General features: G+C 43.2%; 1 protein-coding gene across 6 annotated transcripts in view; it reads left to right on the plus strand.

Annotated features, from left to right (window-relative positions):
- The window catches only part of AFAP1 (actin filament associated protein 1), a 206325-nt gene extending 192217 nt beyond the window's left edge, over positions 1-14108 (plus strand). For all 6 annotated transcript variants that reach the window (XM_059721546.1, XM_019479333.2, XM_059721547.1 and 3 more), the window contains 4 exons: positions 3769-3933; positions 4472-4662; positions 5270-5431; positions 10778-14108. In XM_059721546.1, coding sequence (XP_059577529.1) covers positions 3769-3933; positions 4472-4662; positions 5270-5431; positions 10778-10804 — 545 coding nt within the window. In that variant the 3' untranslated portion in view covers positions 10805-14108. The remainder of the gene's footprint in view (positions 1-3768; positions 3934-4471; positions 4663-5269; positions 5432-10777) is intronic.
- Positions 14109-23379: the final 9271 nt, after the last annotated feature.

A 23379-nucleotide genomic window follows, 5' to 3' on the forward strand; every position in this document is an offset into this window, starting at 1 on the left:
GGAGGCAGCTCCTCACCCACGCAGCCACACACCCTGCCCATGCAGCTCCATTGAGCAACTTCATTGAGACCTCAGGATCTCAGGGCAGAGACAGTGTGGGGCTGGGGCAGAGCCCCAGTTCTGCAGGCAGGGATGTGTGGGGCTGGGACCCAGAGCAGAGCCACAATCCGTTCTCTGCACGCCCCTGCGTGTGGGAGGAGGTGTGTAATGTGTGAAGGGGCGGGGGCTGCCTGGGTGCTAGGTTCTGGGAGCCGGCTGGGGTGAGGGGAGGCAGGAGGGGGCAGGGAGCACATGCAGTGCCCCACATGAGATGGGACTGAGCACCACCCACTCCCTGCTGGGGCAGCCAGTGCTGTGCTTCCACCTGCTCTTGCTGGCCCCATTCCCAGCCAGCACACAAAACCCAGCAGGGTGGGTGGAAGTCATCCTGGAGCTGGAGCCCTGCATGCTGGGGCAGGAGCCATTCAGCTAAAGCTTCCTCCCTGCCTGGAGTGGTGCAGCAGGAGGAAGAGCCACCGCTGAAGGCAAAGGGAATACCCGGGCAGCTGCAGCTGTACTGGGAGCAGCCCTGCTGGGAGCTGTGCATGCTAGCCAGGAACGGGTCAGTGGGCATGGGAGGAGCACAGTGCTAGCTGCCCTGGGTGGGGCTCAGTCCCACGCAGATTGCTGTGAGGGCAGCTGCAGGCTAGATCCAAGCAGTTGATGGGCCAGATCCAGTCCATGGGCCATATTTTGCCCACCCATGAACTAAGGGAATCAGTTTGTGAAGTGAACTGGAGTATATCGCTCAAAGATGTTCAGGAATATGCCAGCTTGAATATTCTTTACATTCAAGGTTCCAGAGTACTTTTACCTGTAGTAATTTGTATACCATGCTAGAGGAAGGAGCTTGTATGGATGGGCTCCAGACTTTGTTTATAAAGGCTCTTGGAGGAGCCATCACTGGAAAAATAAGCAGAAATTAAAAAGGAATGGGGAAAGAAAAGATTGCTGAGTGGAGAATACTGTATCTGAGAGGTCCAGGAATTGAGAACTGCCAGAAGACAAGCTGAGTTAGACCATGAAAAGGAAATTAAACAGAAAAAGGTTGTTCAGGTATTTAAATAAAAGAGAATTTGGAAAGAAGTGGGAGTGCTATGCAGCGAGAATGAAGCAGATATATTGATGTCATCCAAAAGCTCACTAAATAATTTGCATGTTTTCAACAAGGATGGTGATGTACAAAAAAGGGGATAGGGGCATACAATTGATTTGGGTGACTATACACCTGTTAGAAAAAAGGCTTGTTAGAACAAATTTTGGAAAAAAGAATAAAAGACATAGAGACTAATGGGAAATGGGATAACATTTATCATATATGTTTCAAAGGTAGATGGTGCCAGACAAGCCTGGTATCTTTGAGAAGATATCTATTTTCCTAGAAAAGGAAATACAGTAGATCTAACCTATGTGAATGTCAGTAAGCTATCTGATACAATGCCCTTTGGTAAATTAGTAGGGAGACCGGAGTAGATGGGGACAATTACAAGAACTGGAAGGTGGGCTAGAGCCTGGTGATGACCATGGATAGTGCTAAAACAATACTTCTGGACGAGGGGAAAGTTCCTAATGGATTTCCCAAATGATCCTTGATGAATTCTATCATAGTTTATGTTTATATTAATGACTTTGGTGTGAAAAGCAGAAGAGCACTAATTAAATTACTGATGACACATAGTTGTGAGACATTGTTAATACTGAGGAGGATTGTAAGAGCATACAACACCGTGGGCATGGTTTTGGAGCTGCAGGTTGGAACTACGTGGCTTAGATCCAGCCACTGCTTTTCTCTGCTTGTCCCTGACCCCCAGCTGTGAATGGGTGAACTGTCTCCCAATTCCTGCCACTGACATACTGCCAAAGTCCCCTGGCTCTGCAGGCTATGTATTTCTGACTCCTAGCGTGCAACAATAATTGGATGACCATGAGGGCTGAAATAATCAAAATGGGATGTTCTCCTGATATAGGAAACACTGGACTAAAAAAGGCCTCGTGAATCACTGAATCCAGTCCCCTGCTGTCAGGACAAGAACATTACAAATCCTTTCCCATAAATATATCAAGTTCAACTTAAAAACTAGTCAGGTTTCTGCCTCCACTACTCTGGCTAGAAGGCGTTCTGGAACCTCATTCCTTATTCTGGTTAACTACGTTCTTCAAACTTCCAGTCTATATGTATTTATGAGATGATGGTAAAGTCTAAGGTCTTCCACTTTAGATAAGAATTCCTGCAATAAGTGGAAGACTCACCAGCTGGAAAACACCAGAGAGAGAAAATATGTGGGCAATCCAAAGATAACTCTGAGTGCTTACAATAATGTAGGCATAAGGCAAATATACACCTAGGCTGTATCAAGTAAGGTATTTCCACTAAAGTGAGACATAGTAAAGGTTACATCTCTTCTGGAATAATGTGTCCAGTTCTGGTCATACATACTCAAGAAAGGCAAATTGAAACTGGAACAGGTTCAGAGAAATGGCGAAGTGCTCTTCTGAGAGGAAAGTAAAACAAGTTTGATTCATTTCGTCTAGCAAAACAGAGTCTAAGAGTGGATATCTTTGCTCCATAAATACATCAGAAAAGTAAACACTAGGGAGGGGAAAGAACTATTTCAGCTAAAGAACAGTTTACCAAGCCCTTTAAATCCAGCAGTTTTAGTTTGAAGCTTCTGTTAATACCTTTTTCGTTCCACAGTCTATCGTAGCCCAAGGACCACAACCTGGTTAGGACCTATTAAGTGCTACTGCAATATACATGCTAATTAATATGACAGTATGAAACTATTGGGGTTTTGTACACATTTAATTGTATCCTATTAAAATTAACAACAATTGCAATTTAATGAAGTCTGATTGCCTACTCTAAATTTGAATGGCTACAAAATATTTTGACAGTTTGTCAAAGCCCAAAAGGTTTGTTGAGCCCAGAAGGTGTTCGCATGTCTAACCCATGTTTCTCAATGAAGGGAATCTTACAGAGGATATAGGATCTTAAACCAAATTTTCTGGACTAGGTGAGGGAGAGAGGACACATCCCATTTCATCTGATTTTCCCACACTTCACTGTCAGAAAAGAAAAGGCACATGCCCAGAAACATCAACCCTTCCACTGGGACATGGAGTATTGGTATCAAAGGGAAATTGTCCTTTTTCCAACTTCACCATTCAGTTAAAAAACAAGCCTGCTTTTAAGGGGTTTTTTTCAGTCCGGGTAAACTGATGGAACGCAGACATGCTTATCAGAACCTGTTCTGTACGCTATACAGCCTGGAATCCTTAGAGTTTCTTGTAAAGTGTCTGGTATTTTCATTTCCGTCTCTTCCAGGTGTATCTAGAGAACAAATCTGTCTTGGATTATTTCAGCAACTGTGCTGAAGCAGGAAATATTGGAAACGCCAGTGAAAAGAAAAAAGTTTACTCTCATTTTCAAACTTTAAAGTTTTATGGATTGGTTGAAGAGATGGGTAGAGAGTTGATTTACTACTTACTTTTTCTAAAGCAGTTAAGATATTAAGCAAACTGAACTCTTGGAGGAAGATCAAAGACATGCACACATTGTAATCAAAGATGGGTGAGAGTCACAAAGTTGAGAACAAGAAATTCAGGGATGGGGGTTTTATCTGAAAAATTTGTTTGGCATTCTTTGAAGTAGCGTACTTTGAATCCGGAGCCATGCAGAGGGCAATTTATCACATAAAATAAGCAGTTACATTTTAATATTTTGTGTAGATGCTGATCAATACAAATATGGCAAGAACCGGGTGGAAGCAGATGCAAAGAGGTTACAAAGTAAGGAGGAGGAGTTATTAAAGAGGAAAGAAGCTCTGCGGAATAGGTTGGCCCAACTCCGAAAAGAAAGGAAAGACTTACGAGCTGCCATTGAAGTCAATGCTGGTAGGAGGTTCTTTCTTGCTCTAGGCTCATGCACTCTGCAAATGCTGGTTAAGTGAACTAAATTATTTCCTTCTACTGAGCACATTTAAAAAGTCAAAACTGTTTGCTATATTTTGATGGTTAATTTTGAATGCAAAAATATATGAAGTAGAATGTAACTGAAGTGAGAATATCTTTGTGCTATTTGTCCAATCAATGCAAAACATACTAATCCAGTACCAGAAATGGTAGTAGAGCCAGTGTAAATACACTGTTGTTATCACTGGCTGTTTGCACTTTTTTAAAACCCACAGATCTATTGAAAAATAACTTTGCAGTTGCCACAGGAAAACCTCTGTCCACCCCCCCACACCCTCATCCAAAAGGCACTAAGTATTTTATTTGACTGAGGCTGAAATCTTCCATATTGAGTAGCATTTGGGGAAGCCAGTAATTTTAGTTTTTGTTCCCTCTTTTGAAATGAAAATGAGCACTGTTTACAGCTGAGTCTGTCCGTTTTGGCCGGCTGTTGGAATAACACCAACTCTGTGAATGGCAGGCAGGAAAACCCAAGTGATTCTTGAAGATAAGTTAAAGAAGTTGGAAGAGGAATGTAAGCTGAAGGAGAGCGAACGTGTCAACTTGGAGTTAGAACTGACTGAGGTGAAAGAGAGCTTGAAGAAAGCCTTGGCTGGAGGCATTACACTAGGATTGGCCATTGAGCCCAAATCAGGAACCTCAAGCCCACAGGTAAGTTCACGGAAGAACTATTTCAGCATGAGGTGTTTTGTGCTCTCAACTCTCATGAAACAAGAAGTGGAGGTGCAAAACATCTTGCAAAGCCAGATCTCTGCTGTAAAACAAATTATGAAATTAAAGCACCCAGAGTGGTTTCTTATTTATTACTGGTTCTTGCCCACATCTACTGTCCTCTTCTACAGTGAAATTGAGTTGATACATATGGAATGATACGCAACATATGATGATAATGATGCCCCATTTCACCTCAGAGCTATGTGAACATTTAACCCAGACTCAGTTCCTGAACCACCAAAATTGAATAGCCCATCAATTTTGCAAGGGTTAATATGGACAAACTTATTGATTCAGCTTCATGAATCACCCAGTCACTAGTGCTGTTAAGTCATTGAGAGGAAACTGAAGCAGCTGTCATTCAGGAAGTAACTTTTACCATCATGACGAGGGCTTCATTTTTAGAAAAGGCTGTCAGTGTAATTTTCTTAGCTTTAAAACTGTTCTTGTAATTTTTCTGCAGTCCTATACTTTGGTAAATACTGAGTTTTTTTTATATGAATATTTTAAAGAAACTTCACCTAAGTTATTTTCAATCTTTCAGTCTCCAATATTCAAGCACCGAACTATGGAAAACTCCCCTATCTCCAGTTGTGATACAAGTGATACTGAATGCTCAGTACCTGTGAATAGTGCAGCAGCTCTGAAGAGACCTTCCTCATCAAGTAATTCTCCTTGTCGAGGCCATGTACTTAGAAAAGCAAAGGTGAGAAGACCTGTGCCTGGCTTTCTTCCTCTCTCCTTGTCTTTCATCACATGTTTCTCATCGCCTTCATTCTTTGAGGTTCCTACTCCTTGAATTCCCCAGGGTGAAATTAGTTTACACGAAGGGCTGGCCCAAAGTCTAAATTTTATTAATTATGATTTAAGTTCTTTATGATCTTGAGCTTGTCTCCTGCACAGGAGTGAATATTGGGAACTAGATTACAGAAGGATAGAAATATTAAGAATTGATTTGACTGTTTTCTCTGCATTCTGCACAGATTTCCTATACAAGGTAAATGTCAATAATGCAGATTGCCCTTCTTATTCACACTCAGTAACATTAATAAGTTTAGCACTGAGAAGGCATTTTTTTTTACTCTTTCTATACAGTTAATGTAAAATCAGATTGATGCGATTTGTTCTAATACCTGGCAAAATATCTGCCTAATGCTTTACATTCCTATGCTAGTGCTGTAACTTTTAGTGCTGTTTGTTCTTTATGTTAAAGAGATTGTGCCTGACAGTTCTTGGGGCCTGACTGAACTGGCTAGCAATGTATTACTACTGCTGAGCAACTGATACAGCATGTAAAAAGGAATAGTAGTTGTGGCATCAGGCCCCAAGGGCATTTTTACAGGTGCTCCAGAGACTGGGGGGATTCTTTAGGCTCTGAGAGTCGCTCTGATTAAAGCACAACAGCATCTCGTGTATCACTGTCCCCGTGCTTCAGAATGGCTGTGGAGGTGCTTGAACTTAAGCTCATTTAAGCTTTAGTTCAAGCGCCACCACTGCCATTTTGAAACATGAGGACACTGATGCACAAGTTGCAGAGGCTGGCTGGAGCGCAGTAATTACCACACTTTAGCAGACTTGATGGATCGAGTCTGCTCTGATGCACTGTAATTACAGTGCCTCACAGCACCTCTACAGGCACCCCAAGATCTCCGGTTATTTTGGTCAGTTCGTTGCTAATTGCAATGATAAACAATAATTTCACTCGTCTGCTTTTTATAGGGCACTGATTGATTTAATTTAAAACAACAGTACTTGTGTTGCGGAAAATGCTTTAAGATTTCATCATTACTAATAGAGCACATACTTGTTTTTATCTGGTATGTACATTTGCAGTGAGGATGCAGTAAAATTCACAAATGCTTTTAGGAAAGCATTAGTAAGGGACTGCCTTCCAGGAGTTAGAGCATAGAGCTGAGAGACTAAAAAAACTGGGCTGTAGTTCCATCTTTGCTATGCTGTTAACATGATATAAGATAAACCAGCAATGCATTTTGTGCTTCAGTTTTCCCCTTTTAAAAAGCACAAGGACAAGGCAAGTGCAAGTTATTTTGCAATCTAAAAGACTTGGTTAGAGTAGCAGAATCTGTTCTGTTAATTGTAGATGAAAGGTTTAAGCAGATTCTTACTACTGGTTAATCAGATTCTCATCCTAAAAAAAGCTGGTTGTAAGAACAGGCCATTAAAAAAGCTGCAGAACTACGATACATAGTTCCTCTCAGTGGAAAAGGATCCGGATAATGAATACAGCTTTAAGAACTGCTTTCGCCTCTTCATAAAACCTCACACACCAAATACTAACAGAGACATTTACCTCTATGAGTGTAGCTGCACTGGCCCATCTACAACTGGACAGCCCAATTCCGCCCTCAACCATGCACCTGCAATGGACGCTGCTTTCAATGGGAATTGCGTAAGGGTGGAATTTGGCTCTTAATGTTTTGGCCATATGTAATTATGAATAAGCTTAAGTCATTTGGCAGTAGTTGATGCAGCTAAGTTGTGGGAGTTGCCCGTGAGTATTCAAAGTGTGGAATTTGGCTCAGCATATGTAACCTCCATTGTAGTGTGTGGGAGTGAGTCTGATTTCATATCAGTACTAGCATGCCTTTCCTTAATATTTGGCAAATCTCACAATGTTACAGGGTGTTTACTTACAGTCAAACTTGGAGGTAATTTCTCTCTGAATTCTTTTGTTAGAAACATTTTGCAGAATAGTAGAATATATTAGGATATTAGAATAGAGTTTCCTCAACCTCCTGCACCCAAATCTTAAAGGATATAGGGATTTAAGGGGGATTAGAAAATGTTTAGAGAAATATTTGCCTAGGATGGTGTAGACAGGGAGGATCCTGCCTTGAGCAAGGGTTTGAGTGAGATGACCTACTGAGGTCATCCAGCCCTACTTTTTTACAATTCTCTAATGGTGGTAGACATGGACGAAAGTGGATTGGTTTAAATTATGGGTTTTCAACATGTTTTGTATTTGTATTTTTAATTTATTTTCCTGAAAAAGTTGATTCTCAGTGACTAGATAGTGGTTATTAAAATATACTGATAAATATAATAGTTATAATACATTTTGTTAATTCTGTTTGCTAAACAGGAGATGCATTATGTCTGCATGCATATTCTGAATTCAGAATATAAATTTATTTCCTTTTTTTATTCTGTTTGAAAGTGGTGAATCATGTGCTTCTATGTAGTTATTAATTTCTTACTCATGTTTTCATGTCAAGCTTTTTTTAGAGAATAATTGAAATTGCATCAACATGTGCAAAAACCAACATTTCATTCTTCTTATTAGTTAAATAAAAGTATCTTAAATGTGAATAATGAAAACACTGCATATGGAAAAAGTTGATTTAGCATTGAACAAGCTCTAGTTCCAGGCAATAAGCCATTGACTTCCATTCTGTTTCCAGGATTTGGCGTTCTTTAAAGCTTTGGCAGCAAATGTACTGTTGTTTATATTTAAAGTATATTACTTTAAATGTTGCTTATGTGCATATATTATAATCTGTTTAGGCTATAAATTATTCATAATTTTGCATTTAATTTTAAAATTAAGAAATTGGATTTGTTTTTATATTATATTTTCAATTAAGCAATTTATATCTATCCTTTGGAGCTAATGATGTTCATACAGCCTTATGGGACACCAGCTATAGGCCCCTGGGTTCCTATGCTATAGTTGACATATGACACAGGAGTGATGCAGCTATTGGTCCAGATCTACATCATCACCACAAGCACTTCTGCTTACATGCTGACATGCCCAAAAATTAGGTACCTTGCCCCAGGAGGTCAGTCCAGATTGAAAGTTTAAGCACTTAGGATCCTACTACAGTCAATGGAGAGAATTAGCCACTTCCATAAGGCAGTCTAGTAAGGAGGGGCCTACAGTGAGCCATTTGGCACCTACAGTGAACCACACTCCTCCGAGCTCAGGCACCTTATTCCAGGGGTTTTCAACCTTCTGGCGGTGGTGGCTGGATGCGGGGGGGCCCTTGCATGCCACCGCTGCACCCCACTTTCCCATGGCTAGTCACAAGTGCGGCTCCACGGGCCTCGCACCTGGCCAATCATGTGCCGCCCATCAGCAGCCCATGGAGCCGCATGTACAACTGGCCATGAGAAAGCAGCACATGGTGGCAGTGCAGGGTGGTGGTTGTGGCCGTGTTCAAGCTACCCTCCCCCCACCCCCGCTTCCAGCTTGCCAGGCAGCGCCTGTGCGACCTGCAGAGGGGTGCTGCTGCTCTTGCCCCTGCCCCCCTACCTCTGGCCCTGTTCCTGGGAGGTGGCGGTGTGGGTGGTGGCACATGGTGGTGGGTGGTGGCGCTCCATCTCCACCCGCGGGTACCCCCTAGGACCTTTCCAAGTATCCCTAGGGGTGCACATACCCCCGGTTGACAACCCCTATCTTAGTCCATTAGGCAACTCCATCATCTCAGGATTCAGAGTGCCCGCCTCAGACTGCCTAACTCTGAGAGCCGCATTCCATCAGTGCAGAGCGCAACACCTCTTCTGTAGCTGTGGTAGTGGGGGCACCTCTTGCACATTGCCTAGTGGTTAAAGTCTTTACCCAAAAATTGGTTCTAGGCTTATTTTAGTCTGAGGCAACTTAAAACTCTTATTTCCCAGGAGACTATTGTAACCACCAAACTATAGGCTTGTCTAGAACCCTCTCCACTGCTGAAACTGGCTACTGAGCACCAAGAGTGCAAGATTCTTGAATCAGAAGGAAACAAGACGAGGAAGACTAACCCTGGAGCCCTTTGATGAGGCAATGTAGATGGAAACTTTCTGGTCCCTGCTGACAGGGTTGCTTTTATTTTTTAACCAAGGACTCTGTAATGTAAAATGTACAAACAGTCAGTTGTTTTCCTTCTAGCTCTACAAATTATGCCTGCATAGTATCTCTGCACAGAGATTGGGGTGAGAAAAAGGAAAAAATCTTACCCTCAGCACCTGGCTGCAGAACAATGTGTGATTGCTCCACTGAGACTAAAGAAGCTCTATGGCTTCAACATGTCCTGGCTAAAGGGGCTGGTTTAGTAAATTTGTCCAGCCATATGTCCAGCCCCAGCCCATCCCTGCCTCCCCTTCTCTGTTCCTGTGTACTGATAGTTCAAGAGCACAGCAGACCACGGTCCTGCACTGCATGATGCACACTCTCCAAGAATGTAACTATACATGTACTTCACAACTGCATAATTTCTTCTGCCAGAGTTGTAGGCTGGAAATACCCCTGAGAGGATCAGTTGTTCTCCCTTTCAAGTCAATAGCCAAACTCCCAATAAAGGTCCAGTAGAGGAATTGTGTTCAGAAAGGTATTGAAGTGGCAGAAGCAGCAGTAATGGAGCCTGAGCTAAGACTGAGTATGTAGAAAACAGATATGAACAGTGACATGATGAGCATCAAATTCAGGAATCCTTGTTCCTTACCTCAGATTCAATGCCTTAGCTATTAAGCCTTGCTGGGTGCTTTACTGCTTTACTGCAGAATAGACTAAGTAGCTCCATAGTAAAACGTCACTGTCTACGTGTGTGTCGGGATTGGGAGCCCTTCAAGAAATGGCGTACGCTTCAGGGGTCCTTCACCCCACACAGGGTTAATTAGAAAGTCCTTGCCTACCATCTCATATTTGTAGCCAGCCTTCCTATTATTTGTATAAGGCTGAACATGCAGCATTGTTTAATTAATCCTTTGTCATTTGACCCTTCTGTATTTTTGCTAACTAGATATGCCTTGCAGATTTGCAGTTAGTAAAGAAAAGGCTTCAAGGTGCTTTAGCCCAAAGAAAATATCAATATGCAGCCACTCTGTAGTACAAATTACGTATGGTATAGAAGGGGGCACATTTCCTCTGTTTATTTGTGCTTTTCCAAATTGTAAAACAAATTCAGTGCCTCAGCGATTCCATTACTTGGGAGTAGAGGCCCCTTGAAGTCAAGTTTAATTGGCTTGGGATCAGACCCGTAGCTAGATCAAACTGAATCTCTGGACATTATGGTTTCTGTAACATTTCCCTATGTTTTTTTCTGCCCTCCAGGAATGGGAGATGAAAAATGGAACCTAAACACAGCAAGAACATTTTCTTTGTATAAAGGGCTTATCTAGTATGGACCAAGACGTAGGCTTCGAAAGACTCATCTATGGAGTGGTGTCAAGTGATACAGCATAAGAGGTTCTATAATTCTAATAAGTTAAAGGTAGCTTGGCCCTCATTTGTCTGTACTCTCTACTGTATTACTGTGTAACTAAGTGTGCCCCTTTTTATTACCTGTAACTTTTTCCCCAACTTTATTTGTAAAAATCTTAGTAATGTAAAAGGAGCATATAGTTGCAATTGAGATTTACATTGCTGAAATGGATTAAACCAGCATTTGCATTGCATTAGAAATCCAGAAAGGAAATGAAAACTGGTGGGTGTTTTCAAGCCTTATGTGAAATCAGTTCAATTTAGATGTGATGTACTGTTAAGGCTTATTTTGACTTTCAGAATTCCACCATAAAAGTTGTTGGGAGAGGACTTTTCACAAGCTTCTTTATTAGGATTCACTCAGCTATTACCTGTTTACATGGCTAGACACTGAAGAAATACAGTATAGCCATAGAAGGGATACGATTTGCTCAAGCTGGGAAGTCAGAAGCCCTTCTCTGCATCTTCACAACTCCACTGTGAAGCATTTTTTGATACATTTTTGGACAGATGCTTTTGTTATCAGGATCTCTCCTATATGGTCTGAGAACTATATTATTCCTGATTTTCGAAAGGCAACAAAGTGCTTCATTTCTGCATCTCCCAAAGAGATAGCCATTAAAATTAATTCTGAACAAATAATGGCAATTTTAAATAGCTCGTGCAGTTTGGTTTTGCTTGCTGTTAAATTTGAGTTTTAGAACATGGCTATATTTGTTTCCTTCATTCCTTTCAGATCTCTGACACTGTTTTTGAGGATGACAGGCTGAGGGAATTATTGCTATTCTCCTTTATACACAATAGTGATAAAGTGAGATGTGACAGAGATATTTGAACAGACTCATTGTCTTTTGCCAAGAAACAGAATCTTTCCTTTTACTCTGCAAAATTGATGCAAAGGTCTGTTCTCCCTTTTGTATTTACATCACTCCTGGAAAGTTGCATGCATTATTGCCAGTTAAACATCCCAAAAACTCATATCATCTTCTTAAAAATCTTGATGTTTTATAAAAAGAAGTGTTTACTCTTTTTATTTGCCTTCTGGTTTAGGGTGCCTTAGGCATACTCAGGTTGTGTTTTCCAGGTTTTGTTCATAACCATAAGGGCTAGACATTTTGAGGGAAAAAATAGTCACTGGCCTCCAGGGGTTGTGGCACGAAATATATCAGATAAGTGAGAAGAGTTGGCAACACTGTAATAAGGTAAGAAAAAATATCCCTTCATCACCCACCTGCAGTTCTATTGTAGTTGTCATTAGTAAGAATGTATATGGCTTTATCAATGTATAGACATATACAAAACTTGAGGAATGCAAGAGGACATCAGTGGGAGATCGACATGCAAGAAGATTAGGTTTGGGACCAGCGACCACATTTTTTCAGGTTTCAGTGTACAAAGGCTCCTGAAAAACCTATGCGGGGTTGTGGGGGCTGAATACTGAAAGCCTGGTCCATAATGGCCCACTACTAAAGGCCTGATCCTGTTTCCCATTAAAGTCAATGACAACGCTCCCATTGCTCTCAGCGCTAGCCCTAAATGGCAGAAGGTTCTTCCTTCTCCTAGTACATTTTTTTTAAATGCAAATACAGTAGGGAAATAAATGTCAGCAGTGTTTGTTATTCCAAGTAGGATGTTATATTCTACATTAGATTGCCATTAACACTTTATAGGTGGAGGGCACATGTTATGCTGCATGACTGAACTACAAATATCCCACAAACATCAGGAAATAAATTGATGCAAAAAATTCATTTAGGCATTTTATTTCAAAATAAGTTATTTATTTGTATATTTCAATAAATATTTAATTTATATCTGTACATATTTATGATGCAAATTAGGCCTCTAGTCAATGTGTTTGACAACAAAATAGTTACCATTACAAACTGGTCCCACATCAAGTAACACCAAATAATCAATAGCCTAACTAATTAGTTTTTCAAGTTTTGGCTTTGTGACTCTTATCTCCACTGTGAAGTTCAATTTGTGAGGAGGCTGGAGTTAATGTTTGAGTCCATGCCTGAGATAGGAGTGTGCAAATTCCTGTAATCAAACAAAAATTTTAAAGTCTGCATAGCTCCCATTAATGATGATAATACGGTCTTCTACTCTGCCCCATATACTTTTAAGAATGGCACCTTTTAATGCCCAATCCAAATGAAGTATTATGGACAAGATTAAGCATATTCTTCCCTATCCCTTGCAAAGAACAATTTTCCCCCAAAACATACTGCAGTTAAACATTTCTAAATATTGCTAACATTTTGCATTAGCGTACTTGTGAAATCTATTCTATAATGAAGTATATAATGGCCAAGGTATTTTAAGAAAAAATCATTCAAAGCCTGAAATAACCTCCTTACAGACCTCATTCAGGGCTGTGAAATATACACTTTGTTTCACATTACTTTTACTGTACAGTTTTTACTGAAAAGCAACAGAGCTTGCTTTTTCAAAGTTTTTAAACTGAAAAATCACCAGGCAAAACTCAGCAATAGGCCAGCATGACAAAAACTCTTGTATTTTAAACCATCACGATTCAGTGTCTTTTGAGAAACATGTGTGCTTCCTCAACAAACTCCTATTACTGTATCAGGTGCTTTTTGTTATACTTTTTAAAATATGGGATCATAATTTTAGGGGACCAAAGGTGTTTTTATAAGAGGATTGTGGTGATTTGATTTTTCTAACAGAGAATACTTAATGTAGTATCAATTTTTTTTTATTTTAGACACTTTCAAAATAATTGACCCTGGCTGTATGTTGTAAGATAATGTTCTCATATTAAGAATGTAATTATTTCCTTATTGTATTTTTTAAAAAACAAAATCGTATTTAAAATCTCTGTGAAAAAAAGCATGCAAGAAACATGAAAAAGTTTTTGTTTTATTTTTGTTATTGGATATTTTGGCAGTGCTCATTATAATTGACTGTAAATATATTCTTTCTACTGTATTTCTCTCAACATATTTAATTTTAGAGGCACATTCATGGAAAATCATGTAAAAAAAATCCAAAATAGACCCACCTACCAATGTGCATCTTAGTAGCTTCAATTAACTTTCTGCCTTTCTAGTTTATTCTCCCAGAAGTCTTGCAGAGTGTGAAAAAAGACTGACACCTCCTAGGTGTGACAAATTCATGAGAATTATTAATAAAAGGTACCCTGTCAAAAACAAAATGTATTTGTGTCACTGTTTCTTGGCATGGTCATGATATGAACACAGACAGCCTAGCACTGATGGCACTGAACTGAGCATGGTCTCTTAAATGGATTAGATACAGAAAAAATAAAATTTGCCTTGCATAAATCATGGCTTGTTTGAATAGGCTCTAATCAGTTAGACACATGTGGAAGCAGAGGCATGCATAGCCCAGCTTGCTCAGCACCCGGGGCAGGGAAGATGGGGGTGGAATTAAGCAAACCACTGGAGAGCTGGACTTTCACCTACTGGGACTGTCTTCACATAAGCAGTAGCTCTTGCTGTGAGCAACAGGCAGTGGGGTGGGCTCCCCTGGGGGGCTGCTTCTTGTGCCCTGTTTGCTTTCCCCACCCCTGGAAGCAGGGCATGGCAACTCCTTGGGGGGGGTGTAATTTCAGCCCCCTTACCCCAAGATACACTGCTCAGCATGGGGCTGCACCGGCCAGGCCCTATGACTGGGCTTTACCTGCAAAGACTCCAGTGGGGAAGGGGGTCATACTGGTGCCCTCTCTAAGTTGGTGCCCCATTCACTCTGCCCTAGTTACACTACTGTCTGGAGGACCTGGTAGAGTTTATTCTGCCTCTCTTCTGTCACTTGGCAAATTTGGTACTGCATAACTAAGGGACATCACATTAATGAGAAAGGGAAGTCCGGAGTATTTAGTCTTTGCAGCAGGAGGCAGGCTCTGAAATTCATTTGTCTAGTGTTATAATCCATAGCTCCTGAGGGGACATGCCTGGATGTAGTCTTCAAACCACTCACACTTCATTGCAAACAGTTCTGTGAACCACGTATAGGTGACTTCAACCATATACAGACATGCATTAGAAGCTGTAATGGATCCCCAGAAACACATTTGCTTGGGACCCATCTTACAGGCTCTTGGAGTATCCCTTGAAACCAGGCCAGGCCCTGACCCCTTGGGCTTTGAGACTTTGCCTTTTGGTCCCTGCCCCCCTTGGTTATCCATTGCTCCCTTAGAGCAGTGTTTCTCAACCCCATAGGTCATGACCCAAAAGTAGGTCTCAGGAATATATGAAAGTGTTGTGAACAAACTCTAAAAATAGATTCTCCTTTAAAGGAGAAAAAACATGGGAAACCATGGCTTTTCCCTTGTGGGATGGCAGAGTTCCAGCCCCCCGGTGCCCCACACCCACTCCCTGCCCCACACACGGGTTGGTACTGGGGCCTGGAGATGGAGGGCAGTGGGTTGGGACCTGCCACTGATGTTTACAAATGGGCCAGGTACAAAAGAGGTTGAGAACCACTGCCTTTGAGAACTACCTTCTGGCTTAGCTCCTGGAAAGGGGCTTTACCCTTTCAAGGGGACATATGTTACCCAAAGTTGCATGCAATGAAGCAGCAGCCTTTTTTAAATAATAGCCATAACTTGCAGGGGCAGCTAGTAGGGGTGCCTTGGCAGCAGTCAGGTGCACAAATACTGTGCTGCCACTGTCAGAGCAAAATCTGAGGTGGGCAGACTATGCTACAGAAGCAGCAAGATATTTTGAGTCCCCAGAGCAGGTAAGACTCCTCCCCACCCTTCACCTCCCCCTACATTTTCAGCATCCCCCTCTTCTCCAATGCTCAGTGGCATCTCTCCCCCTCTCTTCTCCTCTCCTCTCCTCCCCCACCCCTCCAAAGCCGAGGCTAACTCTGGCAGATATTCTCTTCTGGGTCCTCTCCTGCTCTTGGCTTTCTTGCGCTCTCTCACTCCCTCTTTCCCTCTCCTTGTCTCTGGGAGTCTCCATTTTCAAGACCATTTCTTTACACTGCACTTTTCCAGACTACTGCCCTGGCACCAGCAGCAGCAGGACGTCTCTCTTCAGGTCAATTAGTTTACTGTTGCTTGATGGCCTATTCCTTCCTAACAGACCACAGCTGTTTCCAGATACAATACATCCCCCACCCCCCTCCCCTGCTTCCCCAGTATAGAGACTACTCAGGAAAACTGTAGCAAGCAGTGTTGTTATAATATAAATTTAAAAATATAATATAAATCCAGAAGTATTACAGCACAACCATAGATTGTCTCAGAAGTACCCCAAGTTCTCTGTCAGTTGGAGTGCTCCAAGTTCGGAGAGCTTCAGTGCCATACAGATGTCTCTAAGCTAATGAGCCCTTTTCCCACATTAGCTACACTATTTCTGGCTTAAGAGGCAGCTCACTTGGAGCTGTGCAGCATGCTTGCAGGTGCTATGGCTGGGGATGGTGCATTTACCATTTATATGACTTGGTATCTAGAGTAAAACTTGTGATCCTAAAAAACCCTGCTCTGCTTCTGCCTAACCATATCCTAAAGTAGCCCTGGCTTGCTAGTATTGAACAAAGTGCCATCTAGCTCATGCTTATGTGCAGTAGGCAATCCTCCCTGTTTGCCATGATGGGCCAAACTGGATAAGCAGTGTGAGAACAGCTGTTGGGCCTCCTCATTGCCAAATGAAGCAGTGGCTGCTACAAGTAAGAGGTAATGATGCTTTCTTGAGATTTGGTATCCAGGTATCCTGAAACCTGAGATCCTGCTCCTGCCTTTGTTTCACAGTAATTTGCATCATCACAGATCCTCACAGGAGGTGAGGGGCTCCATGCAAGCTATGAATGGACTGCCCAGAGGAGTTTTTCATCTATTGACTCCTCTGTGAAAGCCTCTGAAATATGAACTTTCATGTCTACCCAGGAGAACATTGACAATCTTTTCTCCAATGCTTGATGAAGGGTGTTTGTGCCCGAAAGCTTGCAGTTAAACAATTTTTTTTGCAAAAATCTAGTTGGTCTAATAAAAGATATCATCTCTACTACAAGCTGTGTTTGCATTGTTTTTGAGGTTATAACGTTCACACAGGATGTGAGTTGTGTTCAAACCCAACTCTTTGATGAGGTTATAGTTTATACTGGTGCAGGGAGAAAAGTAGGCTGGCAGATGCTTTGCTTGGAATTGGCCCACATCTAGGATGGGAGATGTCAGAGCAGAGTCTGAAAAGAACAGCACAGTTATGTTCTCCTTTTACCATATTTACCCAAATCCAAGACAACTTTGAACTTAAGAGGATCCCCCCCCGCCCCAAAAAGATTTAGAGATTGTAAATTAATAGTGGAAGATCAGGCCTGCTCCTTTCTCCCCTGCCCCTTGCTGTGCCTGCCTGCCCACCTGTTACATGCCCCCACCAGGTGTCCCCGTCCTGTCTGCCCCTCTGTGCTTATGTCTACCCCCCACTGATTGCCCCCTGCCTCCGTGCTACTTGCTGGCCATGCCTGTGCCTGCTCCCCCACTCTCTGCCTCCCCCGGCCCTGCCTGATTTGCCAAACCCTTGCCCCTGTGCTTGTGCCTGCCCTTTGCCACCTCATACCGTGGCCCTGCCTGCTCCCCCCCGCCTGCCCTTACCTTCTGCTTCAGCTCTGGTCTGGATCGAGCCAGTCAGCAGCAGTGACAGCCCTGCACAACCCCCAGCACAACACAGCCAAGGAGAAGCAGTAGCTGTAACTCCTAGTTGGTCGGGTTAGGACTGGAGGGCTCAGAGCTGGGTGGGGGCAGAGGGGAGGGGGATAAGTAGTCACAGGGGCAGGCTGCGGTGTCCTGTTTACCACCCCACACACACTCTCCACAATCTCCCCAGCCACATGCAAGCCATCTCGCTCCATCCCCTATCCGCCTCCATCATGGCCCAGCCATGGGGCCTCTGTAGCAGGCAAACTGAGTTATGCTAAGGCTTTTAACCATAATCTAGGCCTTCCCAGATCTAAGCAACAAAACTGAACAGAGTGCCTTCTGTGGCTCTGGGAGATGGGACTGCTGTGACTAGGCACTAGGCGAGCAAGGGACAGCAGTTTCCCCAGAAGGAATGTGGCTGGCACAGAGCCAGGGGATTGGACAATTTGGGATGAAGTTACAGAAGTGATGGACAAACAAAGAAACACGTGTGTGCGCTGTGTTGCCACCCTGGGGAGACAGGAGCAGCCTTGGACTTCTTGTTTGAGCAACGAGGAATCCAGAAACCAACACGCCGCACACCCAGCAGAGGATCTGAGGCCAGGCCCGCCGAAGGTCGCTGCTATAATGCCTGAAGGAACCGCTTGCCAGGCCGTCTTGCAAGGAAGAATACGTGTAGTAAGCCTAGGGACTTACTATTAAAAGTTCACTTGATACCAAATCGAGCGAGGGGCTGTGTCAATCCTTGGGGGTCTCTAGGAAAAGGAAGCCTAGGGGCAACAGCCTCCTCCTCCACCCCCACAACTACACAAGCCATTCCAGCCCACAGCAGGCAATGGCCCAGACCTGGCTTCATCTCCAAGCCCAGTGCCAAAGCCCAAACTGAGCTGCTGCTTAATGGGTAGTTCAGCAAGAGAGCAAGTTGAAAGTACAGTGAGCTGAAAGCTGGGATTTACTTCTCTGTTTCATCTTTCTGCATCTATGAAATGAATAATAGCTTTCACCTTGTTCACAGACAGCTGGGAGGGATACTTGGCCTATATTTGCAAAGAACTTGTAACTTGGATGATGAGCTTACTATGTATGAGCTTGTTGACAAGTGTTCAAGGGCAGTAAATGTCCAAATTTCAGTGAATTTAAATGGAATGTGAGTGCCTATATTTTTAGATTCGCTGAAGGTCCCAGCTTTTCAGCGCAACCATGCATAGGTCAAGATTTTGGCTAGACGGTTGGGATTCCAACTAGTGGCCCCGTAAGACAAAGTGCTCTCTATGCCAGTAATTCTCAACCAGGGTGCCTTGAGATCCTTTCAAGGGTGCCACAAAATGTTAATCCTGTTAGATGTGCAAACACAAGTCACAAGATAAACCCAGCACTTTTAAATAGAAATTAAACCAGGGTTAAAAAAATAGGGTTAAACTAGGTCTGAACTGTTGTGGGCTTTGTGACTGCTCTGCACTAAAGAACTGGAGTTTTCTATAGTTAAAGAACAAGTGAATATTAAGAGCTGGCATTTTCTGAGGGGTGCCTTCAGTCTAAAAATGTTAGAACCACTGCTCTATGCATATGTCTGCATAGATAATATGCTTTTACACCAAAGAAAAATGATTCATCCAGAAAAATAACCAGTTTGTTTTCCTCCAGCAGATACAAACACACCATTTTCCCAATAAAGTAACTTCATATTTTTTTCTTTAATTATTCTGTTACTTTTTGAAATTCATGAATCTGTCACTACAAGAAGACAGTGAAATATTACAGTAGGGTATATTAAACAAAATTATTTAATTGTATCAAGGACATTCCCCTTTAATTATCCCTTCTGATGACAATAATTTTCCAATTAGTTTTTGCTTCTTTCAGTTTATTTATTGCTACAAGTTCCTGAGTAGAATTTAAAGAGGAGAAATGCTGCCATTCCTTCATTCATCATTGGATTTTTTTTTTTTTTAATGAGTTGGTGATTACGGCCAATGAGTTATTTCTTGAGATAATTCCTGTTTTAACCCATATTTTTTTTCTTGGTATATTATTTCAATGTAGTGTGTGACATGATGTTATAATAACAAGAATGTCTCTTTTTATCAGCATTAAAATGAAGTAAGTAGCTTTTGTTGATGCTGGCTTTGTCTTTTAAGACCCCGTAAGGGGCAACACAACATTTTTATCATGGTTGCTACATTCATAAGGGAGGTCTGAATCCTTCCAGACATAAAGAAATAAAGAATAATCAAAGAATAATAAAAGACTTGCAAATTTTCTGCTAAGGACTTAATTGATGACTGTTGAAAATGCTTATACTTTCAAAGCAACTGAATAATGAGTTTGTTTGTTTGATTTTTAAGTATGGCAGTAAATAAGTGGGAAAAAGAAAGTGATCATCTTACTAATTACTCTGAGGAGTAGATTCTAGAAATAGCTAGCCTTTCAAGTTTCAGATAAGTGGGCACATGTACACAAGACGCTACATCGCCATAGCTCATCGTTACGGTGATGCAGCATCAGCAGGCACTAACCGTGACGCTGCCGCTACATCAACATAGTGACAAGCTATGTTGCCGTAGCTTGTTGCTATGGTGATGTGGGGTCAGAAACAACCCATGCATCACTGGGACTGTGAAGTACAGGGAGGGACTGTGCAGTCACTTAGTACTTGCTAAAGCAAGTCCCAGCGATGCACAAATGATGCCAAAATGAACATGGGCCAGCAGTGTGGGGATGCAGTCAGGACGGCCAACCGCACCTTGTCATGCATCCACAGATGCATCTCGAGCAGGTCCAAGGAGGTGATCCTCCCCCTCTATGCGACACTGGTCAGGCTGCAGCTGGAGTACTGTGTCCAGTTCTGGGCGCCGCACTTCAGGAGGGATGTGGACAACATGGAGAGGGTCCAGAGGAGAGCCACCCGCATGATCAGGGGCAGCAGGGTAGGCCCTATGAGGAAAGGCTATGGGACCTGAACCTGTTCAGCTGCCACAAGAAAAGGCTGAGAGGGGATCTAGTGGCCTGTTACAAACTAGTCAGGGGGGACCAGCAGGCATTGGGGGAGTCCCTGTTTCCCTGAGCACTCCTAGGAGTGACTAGATATAACAGTCACAAGCTAGCGAAGGGTAGATTCAGGCTAGATATCAGGAGGTGCTACTTCACTGTCAGGGCAGCTAGGATCTGGAACCAACTTCCAAGAGAAGTGGTGCTGGCTCCTACCCTGGGGGTCTTTAAGAGGAGGTCAGACAAACACCTTGCCAGGGTCATTTGACCCCAGTACTCTTTCCTGCCATGGCACGGGGTCGGACTTGATGATCTGCTCAGGTCCCTTCCAACCCTACCAACTATGAAACTATGAAACTGTAGTGCCAACTGTTCAGTCAGAGGCACATGTAGATGCACCCAGTTTATTTCATTATCATATAATGTACCACCAGTAGATGTGAGTTTGTTCTACAGCCTGCTTTTCCATTCTAAAGGAAGAGGTCTTCACTTGAGAATTACATCAGTGTACATAAAAGGTTAGAGGACTCTTTTGGGGAAGCAAAATCCAGGCACCTGAAATTCAAATTGAGCTTCTATTTCATTGGGTACCAGCTCATTACTATTAAACTACTTTTGTTTCTTACTTGTAAAAGAAAAAAAAATTTGCCTTCAGCTCCCAGGTAGCTGCTGGAGACAACTTAGTTTTCTCCTGAAAACTCAATATAACAGCAGCACAGCGATTACAGGCAAAACTGCACTAGTAGGAAAAGTCATATTAATTCCTGGCCTCAATTCCTTATAGCAATAGCAGAAAGTGCCATTTTATGAGCTGCACATCTTATATTAGCCTGCAGCTTTCTTATAATGGATTATTCTTACTGGGGGAAGACTGCAGCCTATGGCAGAGCATGCCACAAATCAAAGTTGTAATCATATACCAATGGAGCTTTTCCATCTAGTTCTACTTCTGACTAATTGAGCACAATTGTCCCATAAGCAAGTTAGTCACTGTTCTGATCAATCTTCTATTATATGGAGACTACTATGGATTATCAAACAGACTGGCATATTGTTTGATTGGCATGACTTCTATGTTTTATACCCACTATAGGAGATAGGGCTAGGATCCAGAATAACCTGGATAAATGAAAAATAAACAGAAATCAGTCGGATGAAATTCAAACAGGACAAGTGCAAAGTCTGGCACTTGGGGCCAGAATAACCGCAAGCACAAAAACAGACGAGGGAATGACAGGCGAGGCTGCAGTATTGTAGACAGAACCTGGAGGTTACAGTGGGTTACTGTAAACCCTTAAAAAAAAAAAAAAGCAGCAGCAGCAGACAACAGCATGCTGCAGTGGTGCACAACCTTTTTCCCCAGCAGGTTGGATGGCCAGTGGTCCTGATCCAGCACCCGGGCCAACACAATAGGCACCATAGGAGCAGGAGAGTGAGTGGAAGCCCAACTGCAACCTGGCCTTGGAGGGGAAAGGGGAAAGAGGCATGGGCTGGCTGCATGGGAGGGAGGGTTGGAGGGGGAGGGGGGGAAGGAGCATGACTTGGCCTGGGGGAGCGGAGAAAGGGGTGAGGCTTGGCCTGCAGCAAGGGGGAAAGGGGTGTTGCCCAGCTCCAACCCAGCCCTGTGGTGGTGGGGTGTGGCTTGTCTCCACAGGGGAAAGTGGGCATGGGGGGGGGGAGGGAACATGAGAAAGGGGGGGGGGGGGCGGGGTGCAGCATGGCCTCACCAGTAAGGGGAGTGTAGTCCTGCCCTCAGCCTGGCCCTGTGTTTTGGAGGGGACACAGCCCAGCTTCATGAAGAAAGGAGGCATGGCTTACCATCATGGGAAAACGGGGCATGGCCCCCAAACCAGCCCCATGGAGGGGAAGAGGGGGTGTGGCCTGGTCCAGATCTAGATGTGGCTGGGGGCAGGCGGGGCGGGGGAAGGGTGGGGATCTTGAAGGCATGGCCCAGCTGTGACCAGCTGTGCAGGGTTTGGGAAATTGGAAGGGAGAGGATGAGTCTGTTAATGGCCACTGCTCCGCTGCCACCACATTTCCTACCCCATGGGCCAGCTGCAATGGCACTGTGAGTCATATTTGGCCCATGGGCGGAGGTTGAGGCCCCTTGGCATGCCGGTTTGTATCAACAGGGCTGTCACTTGCAAACCAGGGAAAGAGATTCTTCTCCTCTGGTGAAACCTCACCTGCAGTACCGTGTCCTATTTTTTGGGCCCCACACTTCAAAAAGGATGTGGACAGTTTGGAAAGAGTCCAGTGGAGAGTGACAAAGGTGATTAGAGTCCTGGGATGCAAGACTCATGAGGAAAGGGGAAGGAGTTATGGTCATTTAGTCTGCAGAAGAGGCAGTTGAGGTTGGAGATTAGGAAGAATTTTCTATGAGGGTGGCCAAGCATTGAACTGGGGTACCTAGGGAAGTTGTGGGATCACCATCCCTGGAAGTGTTCAACAGGAGGTTAGACACACACTTGGCTGGGATGGTTTCATCAGGGCTGAGCCTGCCTTTAACAGGGGACCTGACTAGATGACTTCATGAGGTCCCTTCCAGCCCTACTTTCCTATGATCATTTCTAGGATGAGGATTACATTTTCCTTTTTTATTGCTATTCTTTGTTTTTGTTTATTAAATATATCAGGGGCCAGTGAGCATAACTGTCTTATGTTAACTTGCAGGATCAAGGATGTCATTGAGATGACATGGGACACCTACCAGTAGCCCTTATAGCCACACAAGTTCTCATGCTAACTCTGACCTAAGTCAAGAACAGAACAGCTCAGGATTTATTATAATCTCTGAGCTACGCAAGGAATCTAGTCATGCAGGGGTTCAAGG

This window comes from Alligator mississippiensis, chromosome 2 (assembly GCF_030867095.1).
Source record: "Alligator mississippiensis isolate rAllMis1 chromosome 2, rAllMis1, whole genome shotgun sequence".
Classification (NCBI taxonomy): Eukaryota; Metazoa; Chordata; order Crocodylia; family Alligatoridae; genus Alligator; species Alligator mississippiensis.